The following is an 18,026-nucleotide window of genomic DNA, read 5'->3' on the forward strand; positions in this document are numbered from 1 at the left end:
GCAGCTGCAGCCCGGGGCCGGGGCGCCGCCGTCGCCTCCGGGGCCTCCGCGGGGCACGAGCCCGCGCTGTCCCTGAGGGGCGCGCGGCCGCAGGGGTTGTAGGAGCGCGCGGGGGGCGCGCCGCCGCGCACGCGCCCAGAGCGGCGGCATCAGGCGGCGGCAGCGGCGGCGGGGGGGGGGGAGGGGGGGGGCCGGGGGAGAGGAGACACAGACAAGGCGCGTGCGGGGCTGCGCGCGCTCCCGCGGGCGGGCGAGGAGCGGCAGGCGCGGGGAGTGTTGCGCTCGCGCGCGCTCGCTGCGGCGGCAGCGGCGGCGGGCGGGGGGAGCCGTGCGGGCTCCGCGCTCGCTCGCTCGCTCGGTGCTGTGCTGGTGCCTCGGCGGCGGCGGCGAACAAACATGTTCTCAGTGCGGATCGTGACTGCCGACTACTACATGGGCAGTCCGCTGCCCGGCCTGGACCCCTGCCAGTCCCGCTTCCGAGAGGCCCCGGCCAAACGGGTGCCCGTCGTGAGAGTCTTCGGCGCCACCCCTGCAGGTAAGGGATGACCCCCGCCGCCGCCACCGACGGCCGGGCGGGGACGTCCCCCCGCTGCGGCGCCGTGGGTCGCGCTGGCGCCGGCCCCGCCGCCGCCCACCCCGCTCCCGCTCTTTGTGGCTGGGTCGCGCCCCCCCCATCCGCGCCCGGCGCCGCCGCTGCGGCGCGTCTCACCTGCCAGCGGCGGCCGCGGGGACGGCAGGGCAGCGGCGAGCAGCGGGGACCTGCCCCGGGTGTCGCGCCGCGCCCGCCCGGTGGCGGTGGGGGCTGCGGGGCGACCGGGTCTTTGTGCGGGGCTGCCCCGGGAGAGCGGCGCAGCTGTGCAAACACCGGGGCCGGCCCGTGCCGCCCTCGCTCCCGGTGCTCACCGCCGCTCTCCTGCCCTTCCCGGGAGCTGTTGCTGCGGGAGGGCGAGCGGACAAGGGGAAGCAGCTGAGCGCGGGCACAAGTGGGACTTGTGCGGCACTTTGGAAGTGGGGGCTCGTGTCGCGGCACGGATCGCGCACGGCCGGAGGCACCGGTGCTGCACTGCAGAGAGGAGCGTCCTGAGCGCCGGCCACATGTTGCCCCCCGAGACTCCCGAATGTCACATGCCACTTTTTCACCGTCTCTTCGTCGTGTGGCCTTGTGCTTACAGCCGTCCCACGTCTCATATGTGTTTCTGACCAATACAAACAAATAGGTTCTCAGAACAAATTTCTAACAAAATAAATGCTTAGGAAAATTAATTTAATATGTATTGTAGTTTGCCCATACGTTAAATATTAAATTGGAAAAACCCCTGGCTTTTGAGATGTTAGACATAGTAAGCATCATTGCTTGTGATCTCTTTACACTTACGCTGTGTAATGCTGACCTTGGGAATTAAGGTATTTCTGCATATTTTATTGACTGGCATGTTGAAAATTATCTATTCATGCACATACATTAAATCTTAGGCAAGACAAAAAACGTGTAATAAAAGAGCACAGCAGAGGTGTCTTTCCCTTCAGGCAGTTATTATAGTAGAGCAGCTATTTTTGTTGTATTTTTGTCGGCTTGTTTTTTGTTTTTGGTTTTTTTTTAAACCCAGAATTAACTGTCTTCTCTGTTAAAGCACAGAGGAATGTGACATATTCAAGCTGTTGTGTTCTGATGCAACTACAGCTCCAAATTTTTAAGTGAATGAGTGGGATTAATAGATACAATATTGAAATAGTGGGACCTATTTTATTGTAGCTCTAATTCTGCATACAAAGGAGATATTATGTAATAATATTTATGTAATGGCAGGAGTAACTATTTCATGATTAAAAAATGTAGAGCCTGAGGTTGTTGGCAGGTAGCAGGATTTTTGTGCATGCGTGTGGTTAACTCATTAAGGCTTATTTTCTTTTAAGAAAATGTTTAGGCTATGCCATATCACGAATATGGCATCATAAAGTAAACAGTGAAGTAGTTTAGTTGTCCAGCTATTAGGAATACGGTAGGAAATCCCTGGCTTCCCCAACCATAAACTTTAATGTCAGTTTGCATAATAGAAGTGTTTCTAATTTGTCTTCGTTAGAGAAAACAATTCACTAGAGTCTGCAAAAGCAGTGTTACTTGTCTATCCTATTTATTTCCTTTTTGAACTTTTAAATTTTTTTTTATGTTTTGTGCCTTTAGTAATGTTTGCTATTAAGCTTCATGAGCTTCTTACTGCATCTCTGCATTGGTTTTGGTGTTTTTTTTTTTTTCCTTTTTAGAAAAGCAGACAAATGTAATTCTCTCTCTTCAGAGGTGTTGGACCTAAGCACCCATTGTCAGAAGTACTCTGACAGTGATTCTCAGGCTGTTTCTTGAGAGCTGAAATTTAAAACAAAGTGTAATCACTTACATCTACAATGACATTTTCTTTGAGGAAAAAGAAATAGTGAAAACAACTTCTAGCATACTGTCTAAGACAGTGGGATGTCCTTATTTTTTGGCTTACAGGCAGTGTGATGCTTTTCTTCACTTGAGTCGGTCTGGGTGGGAATAACCCTTTCTCATTGGGTTTAATGTGTGTGCCTTGCCTTCAGGAAGGGTGCTCTGCTGCCTTATTGCCTCCATGGTAGCAACCTATTATGTCTGTATGGACTGCTCCACCTCCAGCATGATTAACTTTGCGTGACTCTTAGTGTGTTTATAGCTGTGTGCCCAAGCTGTGCAGGTAATTGGGAGTCAGGGTCAGAACAGACTCCAAATGTCACTTGCTGAGTGAAGGGGGTTTGATTGCTATGTGGCAGTGGCTTATGCAGATGTTCAGAAAGTCAAACATCTGGCACTGCTGTATCCTTGTGTCCACCAGCAGCTAAGGACAGTGGTCATGAAGGCACCCCCCTGTGCTTTCTGCCCCATCTTGTGGAGATAGTGCACTCAGTGAGGTGAGTGAATGACAGGGATTGCCAGTGTTACCTTTGGTGGCTTTTATGTAATCCAGTACTTAACAATTAATTTGTAAAGGTTTACTGGTACAATCTATAAAATGAAAGTGGCTTGTGGTTGGGGGAGGAAAAAGCCAGACTTTTAATTAAAAGTAATGGAAGGATCAGCTTCTAGAATGGACTGTGCTGGCAATAACATTTGACAACTTCTTTATGTCTTATGAGGAAGAAAGCTTGTTGTATTTGGTAAGGCTATGCAAAGTCTGTCTTGATGTCCTACATCTTTGTGTAATAAGAGCTTGAAAGATAGAAATCAAAATTTTGATTAAGCCCAAAGATCTGCCTGCTATATTCTGTTATTTTGTGGAATAAAGAGTAAAATTTTGATTACAGTAGCAAAAGGTGAAGTGAGCTGGTTGAGCCATTTCATTCAATTTTAGCTGTTTAAGCAGACTGGCATGTCTGTTGACATAGTGACGTGGACAAAAGTATAATTTCAGAAATGCTGCAACACTGCCATGGTGGTAATACAATGAAAGCAGTGTTGAATTCATGCTTTATTGTACAAGAGCATAGATATTATCTGATACACCAGTATTTGTATCTCTAAGGGAGTCTCATAATATTGCTGCTTTTACATAAAAACAATAGGTTTTAATTCACTAGGTAATGTTCAAGTATGAAACAAAGTCACATTCTATTCTCAGGCAATATGGTCTGCTAACTAGTACTTTTGTAAATGTTCTTTGTAGAAATAGGGAAAAACTTTGAAAAATTGCAAGGCCTGTTTAGAGTGAAATCATAATGAAAATTTTTTTCTGTTATTGTATTGCTGTTAGTTAAATTGTCAATTCTTGAATTGTCACTCCTGTTGCTAATCTGAATCTTAGGATTTTTGCAGCCACGTAAGTACCTGAATTTATAGCTTCAAAAGAGATATATTTAAGGTAAGACATATCTGTAATCATAAAAGTCATGGTTGTTTATAGTTTTGTTTGGGAAGAGGTTATTCCATAGATCTTAGTCATTGAATCATGGAATATGCTGAGTTGGAAGGGACCCATCAGGATCATCGAGTCCAACTCCTGGTCCTGTGCAGGACATTCCAAGAGTCACACCATGTGCCCAGGAGTGTTGTCCAAATTCTTCTTGAACTCTGTCAGGCTTGGTGCTATGACCTGGCTCCCTGGGGAGCCTGTTTCTATGCAAGGAAAACCTGTTTCTATGCAAGGAAAACCTTCCTCAAAGCAGCTTCCCGCTGTTTCCTTGAGTCCTCTCACTGGTCATGAGAGTGAAGAGATCTGTACCTGCATCTCCTTCATGAGGAAGTTGTAAGACCGCAATGAGGTCTCCTCCAGGCTGAACAGACAAAGCAGACCTCAGCTGCTCCCCATATGGCTTCCCATCAGGACCCCTCACCATCCCTGTGGCCCTCCTTTGGGTGCTCTCTAATAGTTTAATGACTCTTGTTCAACTTGCTGTTGTCCAGAGCCCCCAGGTCCCTTCCTGCAGTGCTGCTCTCCAGTGTCTTGTTCCCTAGAGACAAAACCGGGCTTGCTCCATCCCTGGTGCAGAATCCAGCACTTGACCTTGTTAAACCTTATGTGGTTGATGGTTGCCCATCTCTCTGATTTGTCAAGGTCTCTCTGCAGGGCCTATGTGCCCTTGAGAGAGTCAGCAGCTCCTCCCAATTGAGTGTTGTCACAAATTTACTTAGTATTCCTTCAAATCCTCTGCCCATGTTGGTAATGAAGATGTTGGAAGAGAACTGGGCTAAGGATGGAGCCCTTCAGAGTCCCAGTAGTGACTGGATGCCATGTCTGTATCATTATTATTCCTCTGAAAAAGTATGTGGAATTTAATTCTGTTTGCAAATCAAGCACTCCAAGTCACTCTAAGCCTAGTTTCAAATTTATATTAAATTTAGGTGATCTCGGAAGAAGATTGCTATCTCATGTTGCTTCCATTTAGCTGGTACTGTGAAGATTAGATTACTATGAGGTCTCTTGTGGTGTATGGGGGTATTAAAGCTTTGTTTTGTTTCCTGATTGCTCTTGGCTATTTCAAGCTCTTGGAGTCTGTCCTCAAGATTTCACTGACCACTTCAGAACATGTATGTGAATGCTCAGTTGAGTGTTTCTGTCAGGTCTTACTCAAATGCAGAAAGAACCAAGCTGTGAATCTATTCATAAAAAAATCAGGGAGACTAGATTAACTGGGTGTCACTTTAGGAGAGATATTAATAAGCAAGCTGAGGTTGCTAAATTATCACTTAATGTAACAAGCACAAGTAGTTGAGGATACTACTCATAAACCACATACGAGATACCTGTTGGTATGTGATAATGAGTATTGTCAAACAGATAGTTGAAATTTTAGGAAAAAAAAATTTGATGTGAGTGTGATTTGAGGCTGATATGTGATAAATTTTACAAATATAGGTGCACATTTTTAAATTGCTTTTGAAGGGTGTTAGGCTGAGAAATGTGTGTTCAGCTGACAGGAGGGCCTTTGAAGAAGGCAGATTAGGAGTTTATGTAGGAAAAAGCAATGTGTAATTTGAGGAGTAATATAACTGCTGTCCTCAACTGCCACTTTATGTATTTGTCTTGTTTGGAGGAGTTTTGTATTTTATGTTATGAAATCACTGATACAAGAAGGAATCTTATTCAGGGCAGCATAAAAACCCAGTCAAAAAAAAGGATGTTTTTAAGTTACTTTTGCATGCTTTCGATTACAAGTTTTTCTGAGGCTAAATGTAATATAGAGTAGGGGCTTACAGTCAGCTAAATCTTAATGTATTTTAGATAGACATTAAGTTTGGTGCTTTCACTTCTTGGTTTTCTAAGAGAGGGGAAGAAAAGCAGAGGCAAAAGCTCCAGCTAAAATCTGGCCCCCTTCCAGCAGCAGTAGCTCTGGTATGACTCAGTGAAGGGGCCTGCTTATCTTCTTTCTTCTGTTCTTCCCCCTCCCCTTTCCCCCTTCACTGACCTGGCTAGGCTGTATATCTGATCCCATCCAGTGACTATGTCTTTCTGTACTCTGTTATTGCTTACTTTAGAAGGACTGAACTCACTGCAGGATCTTGCTGCTTTCTACGCTCAGCTCATGATGAACTTTTCCTCTCCCCTTTTCAGTACTATTTCAGACACTGGCCCCCACAGTGGTCATTTGCTGTAGCTTCCTTAGTTCAGTGTTCACGGAGGAGCATCATTCCAGTTGCTGCTACTTCCCATATTCCATTTCCCAGAGGCAGGTACTACTTCTTGCTAACACTTCCACTTTCTTCTGTGGCTTCACAGTGAAAAGATGCAAAAGAGGATATAGCCATTGTGGTGAGGCTTGTGCCTTTGCTTTACCTTTTCACACCCTTTCCCAAAACACAGCAGCATAGACCTCTTGATAAAGGATTATTCTGTGGGCTACAGCATGGCCTAAAAGATTTTTGTGTTGTACAGTGTAGCCTCACTTCCAGCTTAACATTTCTGCATCTTGCACTGACAGGCTTCTCATACTTCTGAAGAACTGTTTGAAAAATTGTCTCATGTATTAAAAGGATATGTTTTCTAAATTGTTTGGTTTGCTGGGGGTTTGGTGGGGTTGTTGTGTTTGGTTGGGTTTTTTTAAGAACCTTCTGGATTTTTTTTTGTTGGTGGTGGTGGTTTTTTGTTTTTTTTGTTTTTTTTTTTTTTTTTTAAGAGGCATTTGTTACATACTTTGTATAGATTGCCTGCTGAGTTGTTTGAGCATGAGAGGCTGCCTGAATAAACTGAGATTCTGCTTCACTAGCATGGAACTTAAGTAGCCAGTTTCATACTTGTCTATATACAACTTGCTAAAATTCTGTTTCTTAAATAAACTTTTAAATACTGTGACAAAATTCATGTTCTAAATTGAATCCAGATACTGTGCTTCCTATTACAGAGTATCTCTTGATAAAGTCACTGAATATTTTTGTACTGTTGTAATTCAGTGGAAAAAATACATACATAACTGACCCTACATGCTTAAAATTCAATCAGCTGCAGACTTCAAAGTGTCCCACAAAGTAGTTTTATCTATAGTGAATCTGGGATTGGTTTTTATGATTAGTGTCCCTGAAAGTAGACCAGGAGCTTATCTGTCTCAGCTATAATTTCCAGTTCTGTTACATACTTCTTAAGGGTGCTTTTTGGCTGCTGGTTGGAATATATTCTTTTTGCAGTATGTAAAATGAACCTCCTCAAAATAGCACACTAGTCTGAAAATAGTTGTCTCTCTTAATTTTACCAGAGAAGCACATGCATATCACAACTGAGGTTGGCAGGATGAGATGATGTGTAAACACTCAGTCAGAAACAGCTCCTGCTTAGTAATTTTTGCAGTCTGAGTAGACGAGATAAATCTCTGAAAGAAGGAAGCAGGTGTGATAATACCATGCTATCAATTTCTTCTCAGTCTCTCATATTCAGAGTTCCAGTATTGATGATTTAATAATACTCTCTTCTTCTAGCTGTTGTCATTACCTTGGTTTTGTCCTTTACCCTTGGTTGACTTGATTGACCTCTGTGTGCAGCAGACCTCTGAGAAGCATGGTGGTGAACATATAACCATTTGGAAGGAGGCAGTATGAAGACTCATACTGAAAGATTTATAGTCCATGTTCTGTCTCACAAATAAAGCAGCTGAAATTTTTGATAATGATTGGACAGTGTCACTGAAGATTCGGTCTCATGTCACAGAAGACTTCCTCCTCAAAATCTCAGGACAATTGGCAGTTGAAAATTTTTTTTCTTCTTTAATTGCACCTTAAAGAGACTGTTATCTCCAGCTCTTGCAAAGCTGGTATCTCGGCCTCCTGGTCTGTCATCACTGGATGTTGAGGTGACAACTGATGGACTTGCTTCTTTGCCTTTTCCTGGATGTTTGCACCTATATGTTACAATTGTGTAACAATTTTTAAAGTTTTGTAATCGAGTATGTGAGCTTGCAAACAGGCAGTATTTTCTGCCAGTGATATAGTTAAGACTGAGAATAGAGCCCAAAATATACAAGAGCCTAAAGAAATACCAGAAAAGTTTGTACCAGTTATGGGGGCTGTCTGAATCGTCACTTCTGGCATAGGCTTCATTCATACATGTTTGTTACGGCTCTTTTCTTTCAAGAGCTGCTTTTTATTACAGTGGAGTTATAAGGTATGCAGAAGTTTGTGTGGTTTTTGGCAGGGCATTTAAATAAAACTTCACACTTGCTGGCTGGGCTGAACCATATGGCTTATTATGGAACCATTTGATGTCTGTATGTTGCAGCCTTCCTGTGATCAGTATGCAGACAGCCATTTCGGATAACTTCTTCCCCAACTCATATATTTGCAGTCTGTCATGTTGACTGCATGCTTATGAGTTCATGTTATGTTACTTTTGTATATATGTGCATGCCTTCTCCAGTTTCAGGTTGGGGCGCTGTCATCCTTGGAGGCACTTAAAAGTTCTTGGGGTCCTGGGCAGCCAGCTCTAGGTGGCCCTGCTTGGGCAGAGAATTTGGTCCAGGTGACCTCCAGAGGACCCTTCTAACCTCAACCATTCTGTGATTACAGAGATTACTCTTGTCAGTAGGTGTGGTGCTCTCATCCAGGTGATCTGTACAGCTTGTTTGTGTGTCCAGGTAAGCACAGTTGCATCCCAGTGGTGTGGAAAGGTTGCCAGGTAGGCTGGCTGTCTTTGAGCTGATTGCCCTACGGCTGTGAAAGTTACACAAAGATTTTGGTGGTGTTGGTGAAAACTGATTAGGATTTGGAAAGAAGAAGAAAACAGAGAATATTCAGTACAGAGACCATTTCTAAGCTGTGTTTGTCCCTTAGTGACATGGTTTTTTCCTAAAAGTTAGAGAAAAAGTAGGAGCAGCCCTGCTTATTTATATTCAGGTTGTGCCTCTCTGCTGTTTGCTGACTAAACCAGTGTTTACTACAGAAAAGCTGTATGTCCTATTTTAGGTGCAATATCAACATGCGGTACTCAGTATGAATATTGAAAGGACTCTGGAATGTTGCACCTAATCCATAGTACCTGACATTACACCTCAGGGGAGGTTTACAATAGAAGTTTTCCGAGTTTTGTATAATGAGTTGTATGATGAGTCTTTCATTTTGTGTTTGAAACTGCCTAGGCGAGTTTCTGCATAGCACAGATCTTAGCACTGATTCAGCCCTCATGTTGGCAGGTACTGCCTTCAGATCAATAATGAACAAATTTTTATTTCTACCATCCCTATTATGCTTATTAACCAGATGAAGAGGCTATTTTCTGGAGTTCTTGATACAGAAACTTCTGTATTTTCTTTTGAAAAGTTACATATTTAAGCTAGCTAAAATGTTATGAAATACTTGATGAATCATTCTTTATGTTTTTGTATGTCTTTGTCCATTGACCATTAAGCAAATGGATTTGTGGCATTCACATTTGTAAGCAGTGAAACCTGTTTTGCTATCTGTAGGAAATCAGAAGACATTACAGGCAGATTCTTATGCTGAGGTAAAATGAATCTATGGTTTCAAATATTTTAACGTTTGAGCTTTTTGAATTAGCTTTGTGGAACTGACACTTAGCCATCTTTACTGGGGGTTTATCTATTTCTTACAGTAAGAGTGTGTTTTCACTCTCAGATTAACATTCATGTCAGAAGGGACATCTCTAGAGGATGTCTAGTTAGTCCAAGCACCATGCACAAAGCAGGACTCTCTAGACCAGCTCCAAGGATGAAAATGCCGCAATCTGTCTGAGTGACTTAGAGTGTTTGACCACACTCACAACACAGCTAACCAAACAAATAAAGAAAACCACCAGACTTTTTTTTAAGTTTCTTGTGTTTCAGTTTGTGCTCATTGCCTCTTGTCCATTCATTGGATGCCACTGGGAAGTCAGACTCACTCTTCTTTAGTGCTTCCTATCCGGTTTTTATACGCATCAATAACATCTTCCCACCTCCTCTTCTTGAGGCTACAAATTCCTGACTTACTCAGCCCTCCCATGTATTCCAGTGTTCCCAGCCTTTAATTTACTTTATGGCCTGACTCCAGTATGTCCATGTCTAGTGCTAGAAAACCCAGACCTGAAGCTAGCACTCCAGGATGCATCTCACCAGTGCTGAGTAGAGGAGAAGCATCATGCCCCTTGATCTGCTAATGTTATTCTTCCTAATGCTGCTCAGGATACTCTTTGGCCTTCTTTGTGGCTGCTCGTTTACATTCAGGACGCTGGGTCCTTTCCATCAGAGCTGCTTTCCAGACAGTCTGCCTCCAGCCCATCCCCAGGTTAAGACTTTTCATTTCTCCTTGTGGGGCTCCATGAAGTTCTGCCTATTTCTTCAGCCTGTTATGGACGTTAGCACGACCCTCTGGTGTATGTGGCACTGCTCCAGATTTTATCATCTGCAGACTTGCTGAGGTGCACCTGTTCAATGTCTAGGTTCTAGGTCCTTAGAGAAGATGTTAAACAACATTGGCCTGAGTTTTGACCTCTAAAGTACATCAAAAGTGACTGGCCTCTGTGATCCATTATTGCAAGGCTGCTTCTCCACACCTAAGTTTCATTCCTCTCCTTGCTGCATAACAGTCAAATCTGTTTTAGAGATCTCCAGTGCGTGTCTTGTTACCCTTCTTTTTTTAACGTGCCATCCTCTGAGCTGAAAGCATAAGCACTGCATCTCAATTCTGATTACAGCAAGATTTGTTTTGTAACATTTATACAATTTCCATAAGATATCATGGGTATGTTATGGCTGTGCAAAAATAATAAATCCTGGATCTGGATTTTCTGGGTTTTGATGGTATGTTTTACCTGACAGAAAACAAGAGAATTTTGTAAAATAACTGAATATAAGTCATGCGACTAAAAAGATATTCTCTATTGGAAATACAGTTTTAAATTGTCCCATGTTTTTCATACTTCAGAAGAGTGATATATGTTGTACATTTATGCCATGGTAATTCAGGTCAATCTTTGTTCTGGTTTCTTACGGCTTTTTGGGTTGTGTTTTTTTGTTGTTGGTGTTTTTTTTGATGTACTGTTCTTGAGGAATTGTGCATTGACTTGTGCATTTGTAAACCTGCAATTCCCATGCAGAGATTAATTTAGTGTCTTTACAGTACAGATTCCTGGTTTCAGTCTGATGCATTAAAAAACCCCAAAAAACCCACAAGAAGAAAAGCCAGAAAACCTCATCAACACACTATTAGATAGATGGGAAGAACAGAATAAAGTACTGCTAAGCATTTACAGGTTGTGCCAGCATGTCAGCTCTTGGTGAATTTGTGTTCTTATGCCAGCAGTTTGAAATCTAATCAAGGAAATAAATAGTCATTTTTAACCACTGCTATATTACAGATGAAAGATTTAAGAATCAAAACCAGTTGTTTTAGGCAGGGTGCAGATGATAGTGGGGTAGTCCTCACTCCAGAAAAGTTATGTTCTATATAAATGGAGCATTAAAAGGTGTAGAAGGAGTGGTATGTTACAAAAACAGATGGCATGGCAATATTGTTAGTCATTATTTTGAAGTGGAATTTTGTAGGAGGAATATCCTGAATGGAAAAACAAGGGAAGGGTAGGATGTGTTGAAAGGAAGACTGGGATCAGAAAGCAATATGTAGAGCATGTGAGGTGAGCTGGAGGGTGGGGGAGGTTGGAGGAAGGAGGGTGCCGAGAGCCAGGACTGTGGAAAATAGTGATTTTGGAGTTGCAGTAACAGGGACCTGTTATCTGAAGCTGCTCCCTTTTGGATTTGCTTGCTTTGGCTCACATGAGGCTGACTCATCCTCTGAAATTTATCTCTGGACTTGTGGCTGGAGATGCATGAGATGTTGCATGAGGTTTATTGCTTTGTGCAGTGGGAGAAGAGAGAAAACCAAAGTACTCCTGACTGCGAACTGTCCAAGAGGTCGAACATAGTGAAGAGCTACAGTATTCTCATCAGCGCTGTACAGTTTGTGAACACCTTTTGTATTGCCTACTTTCATGAAAATTTCAATTAGTTTTTGGTTAAGGGAAAATGTAAATAAAATGTATATCTGGTGTTCATCTTCCCAGTGTATCAATAAACTAAAACCAGCCAGACTTCAAGCCAGACTTTGCAGTAATGAGTGCGCAAGAAAATGCATCTCTTGCTGGCTGAGTAAGATAGGTGGGCCTGCATAATGTTAGGTGCAAATGTGGCAGGTTTCAGAAACAGAACAAAACACAAATGCTGTGAAAAACAGCACATTTCTTCAACCTGATCATCTCTTCTTTGGTGCCAATGGGCTTCTTGTAGCCTGTTTGTTTGTTATGTTACTAAGTTACTTCCATAAGAATCTTACTTATGTTGTGTAAGCTTGGTTTATTGTAAGAAAACTGTAGCAATATCTTGTTCTTTCCAGCTTAGTCTTTGGCTTTTTCAGAATGTTGTTCTTGTATGGAAACCACTAGCAATGCAGTGTTTTATGTTTATGAGTAATTTGGCTTCTGTAGCCATCTGAGTCACAGTAAGCCATTTAATTACAGTGAATGTTTCAATTTTACTTTTTAAAGGATGAGTGACTGCATTTTTTACTTGCAGTACCCTAATGACTAGGGATTTGGTATTTTGACAGCAGAACATGTAATGGGGAGAGGCTGAAGCTTATGCGTTTGGCAATAAACTTGTGGAGATAAAATGGTGTTGAAAAAATAACAGCAGATCAGGGTGGAGTTGGCCAAAGAAACTGATTTAGGAGAAAACCTGATGACTTAAGATTGCAGGGTAGTGCTTTTATTGTCTGAAGATTGATAATTTGGCATACAAGGGTCAGGAGAAGCACATGCAATGTTTGAAACAGTAGTATAAAACTTGTCTGTTGTTACAGCTGCTTTGCAGAAGCCATCAGTTGAAACTTAAAACTTGATCATATGGTTGAATCTCTACATCAGATAACTTGATGAGTTTCCAATCCAGTGGTTTGCATTTTCTTTCTTCTATATTTGGTTAATGATTTAAAATGTTTTATTGTGTGCAGTATTGAACAAGAGTTTCTTTGTCCCAGAATGTGATACAGTAATCATCACACTGAATAAATGTTGCCTTCTGAAGCCTTCTGATTTTATTTGGCTTATGTAATGACAAGTGAATGGTCAGGTATGATTATTTTTTAGTGCTTTTAAACTAGGAAATCACTTAGAATTGCAGGGAAGAGGCAAGAGATGGGAAAGGACTCATTCAATATGCTTGCTGAGCTGAGGAGACTTTTTTGGGGGCGTTTTTGGTATTCTGTTTTTTTGATGGAGGTAGTCTCAATCTGTTGTCCTCAAGTAACTGAGTTCATTGTTAGCACAGTGTAATTGAGGTTTCAGCTGTTCTAGAGCTGAAAATAACTTACAGCTTCAGACTGTTTTGTGAGCTGCATATTGATGCTGTAATGAGTAACTGAGAAAGGCAGATGATTTTCTACTGGCTGTGTTCTGAATTACTGCACCCACTGAAGCTTTGCAGAAGTGTGCTTTTTGGGTTCATCAGAGCAGTAAAACAGGATACTTCTAGTACTAGAAGTAGCATATTCCTCTGAGGATTACAGGAGGAGAACCAGATGAAGAATAAAGAGGAAAAAATTAATCTTGGGCAATTAGAAGTTCATTCCATCTGCACTCATGAAGGAATCTCAACTTTTTTCCATCTAAACTGTTTTTTTCCTTATTAAAATGGTTTCTTTATTTCTTCAAATGTGAAATGATCTGTTAGAGATACCAGCCATTCCTTAATGTAACTAGATGTAATGGAATTAGGTGTATTCTGCTACTCTGAATATAATCCTAGCTCTTCAATATCTCTAAATTGTATTTTGTAAGTTTAAATTAGATATGACTAAGTTTTCGCTTTTTGCCCTTTTTTTTTTTTTTTTTTAGTAGTTATTTGGAACCTTCATTTTCTTAGAGTTTTCAGAAGAGTAGAGAAGGAATATATGATAGAGAAATGTATCTGCTAAATCTTTCTGTCAATACCAGAGTGATTGGATATGACAGCAGTCCCATCTCATTATACCTCAAAGTGTGTCTTTCATTTGTTAGTATGGGTTTTTTAGGGAAAATTCAAATGTTTGAGAAAACATTGTTTAACAGTCAGTTCAAGGATAAAATTTTTAATTAATGATGATAGTGTCAGCAATATAAAAGAAATTACTTCTAGTAAACTTCTATAGAGGTGACAGCAGTTCCTTTTTTGTGTGTGTGTTGGTTTTCTAAATATTCTTAAATACTTAGAAATATTCTGTCTCTGGTTCTACCCAGAATCTCTCAGTGTCACTTTGTTACTTCTTTCTGTGAAACCTAGAGTACTGGTGAAAGAGAAAGCATGTTGTACTTTCCGTAGTTATAGTGAATTGAACCTTAATTGCAATTCCACAAATTCTTTCCAGCGTTCCAGCCAAAGAATAAACAATCAAGTCAGAGTTTTTATTACTTATTTGAGTACTAATCAGCTACTTTTCAAAGTAAAATGTTTCTTTTTCCCTTGTAGCTCTTGTGTAAAATCTTTAAGAAGTACCAAGGAGTAAAGTGGATTTTTTTTTAATCAACATATATTCTGGTAGCTGCAACTTTTAGAGCAAGGAAATCTCCAAATTGACACTGGAGACTAGCCATGTGAAAGGACAAGGTGCCAACTGTTTTTCTGGCAAATAGCTTCTGTATACACTCATCCCTAACTCAGAGGTAAATCTGGCCTGAGGTAATTTCTGCTTTTATGAGTTAGTTTAAGTTTAGTTCTGAAGTCATGAAGCACAGGTCACATCTGTAGTGAAAATTGTTGCTCTTTGACCATTTCTGTACTTGCACAGTGGGGTCAAAAGCTCTTTTGCTATTCAGGAATATCAGTCACATTTTAAAATAAGCTCAGTTGCAACTGGACATCATTTTCTCTCATTATCAAGTTGTATGTTGGAGTGTTTAGCTTTAAAAATGCTTCTAAAGATCACCTCTCATGAGGTTTAGTGGCATTTCTGCATAGGCCCATTCACAGACAAAAGGCTTTAGTCCAAAGAAGGATAGTAATGGTTGGAATTGTTCTAGTTTTGTATTAGAATTTGCTCAAGCAGTTAAAAAATGTGTTAAAAAAAAAAGGCATACAGATGTTTTCTGCTATTAGTAAAGAATGTGATGAAAATGGAGCCATCTTTTCCAGAGAAATAAAATGAAACAAAAGAAATTTTGGATTGAATTAAGTTTCATAATCTCTATATCTCTATTAAGTGAAAGAAGAAAAAAAAGGCAGTGGATTATGATTATAATTAATATCTATTTAGAAATGGCTTGCACCTTTTTCAGTGGGGATACAAGTATTTATGTTCTGTAGCTGTTTGTTAATGGAGTTCTTGATCCCCAGCTATTGAACAGTGGCAGCCACAATAACAGAATCAATGTGTCCAAAATGTCACATTAGCAGACTTTTGTTAACACATCACTGTTGTAGGAAACCACGGGTTAGATCTTTGTTTTAAAACAGGTTCTTAATACGTGAGACATCAAAATTTCAATGGACAGTTCATCAGTTGGGTGCAAGGAAGTTTGTCAGTACAGTTATATAACATCAGGACTTTATTTTTCAGTAGTATATAAGAATCACAGTTCCTATAAAGCTAATATGTTTCTGGCTATCTCTAGGAATTCCATTCTTACTGTTTTTTTGTTTGATTGGTTCTTTTAATAGAAATGTGCTGCAGATGTTTTTATTTAGAACCAGTAATTGGAGTCCTGTGGGGCTTTTTAATGCATAATTTTCAAGGGTAGTTACTTTTTGTAGGAGAGAATAAGGAGAACTCAGTCTCATTTGTGATTTGCCTATGAGGTTTTTAGTTCTTTTTGACCGTAATTTTGAAGTGATTGCTATTTTTCATGCAGTCATATCTTAAGATTTTTGTCTTCCCCACATCTCCCCAGTTTACATCCAAAACAGAATTTTATACATCAGGACTTGAAAACCTGGTAATAGCAAGATAAATCAAAACACTTACCATATCAAACCACTGCCAATTTAAGCAGTATCACTGTTATTTGGTCATTGCTTTGTACATTTACATATTAGAGTTATTTTCAATTGGATTAAACTCTTGCAAGATATTTCCTTCAAACTGGCCTTGTAGGATTATGCTCAGATTGAAAGCTGAGAGTAATATGCAGAAGCTTTGCAAAGACATTTGACTTTTCTTTCTTTTAATTCAGCTCCTGCAAAGAGTGGGTTTTGAGTGTTTATCACATATATAAATTATGTGACTGCTTTTTTCTCTGAATGCCATGTATGTGGTTAGTGAATGACTTTGTGCTTTAAGATATTTAATCAATTATTAATTTGGTTATTACAGATGTAGAATCAAATCCAAGGGATTGAATGACTTTTGTACAAGGTCGTGGTAGATTTGAAGTGGGATTCATCTTCCTTTTCATGCCACTAGGTATTTTAATCACAAGACCATCATTTAAGATTATGATATGCACTAGTGCTTCTAAGAATTCTTCATAAGATTTGTGCCTTTATGCCATAGTATTGTGTGCACATTTGCACAGCAACCTAATGAGCAATAGACTGGACACAAGACATTGTAGAATATGTATTTTGGAAAGTCACTTAGCAGAAGGTTTTATTAAAAGATTACATTTTGAGGAGAATTAAAGAAGACCCATTTCATTAAAGTTTATGCTCTTTTTTTTTCATGTGCTAAGAAAAATTTTGAGGATTCTGTAGTGATAAGTGATTTTCAAAGATTCAGAGCATAGCATTTTGTGCTCTGAAAATTGAAGTTTTGACTGTGCTGTGTCTCCTAATGTTTTTGAACTATATTCTATGTAAGTCTGCATATATGATAGTGCACTTCTACTTCCCAAAAGAACTGCTTGAAGGATAGTCCCTGACATAGTTTGGCTCACATAGTTCCTTTATTTAAAAAAAAACCCCAAATCTTGGACAGGGAAACTTGGCAGGCAGTCATATTGGAAAATAATAAACATGCCTCTGCCAGAAGTGTTTGAATTTGTTACAGTCATCTGGTCAGGACTAGTAGCTGCTTAGAGAACTATGAATAGCAACAGTAAAGGCAGAGGAACAATTTTTCTGCAGGCATAGGGTTTAAATGATGCTTATTTGGAAGACTGCCTTTGTCATCAAAGAGTTGGAAACACAGGGGGTTTTTCTCTTAAAGATTTTTTTCCTGAAGAAATTAAAATCTGTTTATACTACATATAATTAAAAGGGTTTGAACATTGATTTTTAGAACAGGGCGGTGCAAAAACACCCCACTGACAGCAGTGAATTATTGTTCTGGCCAAAGCCAAGGGAGAAAATAAATAGCTTTACCTGTGTTTTTGTATTTCAAGGTCTTCTGGTGGTTTGGATGGCAATTCTTTTCTGCTTTTTCAAGAGGAAGTTTTTTTTCTGAAATGGCTAGGGCCCTGGAAGTTTTAATAGTCAGCTTTTCTTTAAGATTGCACAAGGCTTATTATTATTTTCTCTCAACAGGAGGGTTTCAGGTTGTTTTCCCAGTCCACAGCCATAATTATTAATACTATGATGTAGCAGTCGCCTGTGTGAAAGTTCTGCTGGGTCTGTGCTTTTCTGTTGATTACCTTCATATCAAAAGTAAAATAAGTACATTCAAGTTAATTGTTTTGGTTTTCAAATAATCAGAGACGTGTTGGTCCCAACTATATAAAATATTTTTTAAGCACAGATTTTTTAAATTCTGATTATGGTCCATTTCTTCCAGTTGTCCAATTGTTTGAATGCCCACTGGAAAAGTAAGAGCAGTCTCATGGCTAGGGGGCGAGAGTTCAGATTTTGTTTTTTCTGTCGGTTTCCTGTGAGGCTTTGGAACATGCTTCTAATATCTGTAAAAATATAAGTAGAAGTTAAGTATTAATTTATAAACAGGCGCAGTGCTGCACTGGTAATCTATCCTGAATAATTTGAATCTACATCATCCTGTTTCCACCTTTTGGTCTAATTGCAAATAAGAAAATGTGTTCTTTTCTTCATTGTTCTGAACTTTGCTATCAGTACTTCCAGGTTCTTCTGTTTTGCATGCCCGAGCCAGTTCAAGTGTGTCAGTTGTTTCTTAAACTCGTGATTAATAA

General features: G+C 40.3%; 1 protein-coding gene across 2 annotated transcripts in view; it reads left to right on the forward strand.

The window, feature by feature from the left end:
- Positions 1-300: 300 nt before the first annotated feature.
- The window catches only part of REV3L (REV3 like, DNA directed polymerase zeta catalytic subunit), a 112,756-nt gene continuing 95,030 nt past the window's right edge, over positions 301-18,026 (forward strand). For both annotated transcript variants that reach the window (XM_059842280.1, XM_059842281.1), the window contains exon 1: positions 301-535. In XM_059842280.1, the coding sequence (XP_059698263.1) occupies positions 397-535 (139 nt within the window). In that variant the 5' untranslated portion in view covers positions 301-396. The remainder of the gene's footprint in view (positions 536-18,026) is intronic.

Source organism: Haemorhous mexicanus, chromosome 3, assembly GCF_027477595.1.
Source record: "Haemorhous mexicanus isolate bHaeMex1 chromosome 3, bHaeMex1.pri, whole genome shotgun sequence".
In the NCBI taxonomy this organism is placed as follows: Eukaryota; Metazoa; Chordata; class Aves; order Passeriformes; family Fringillidae; genus Haemorhous; species Haemorhous mexicanus.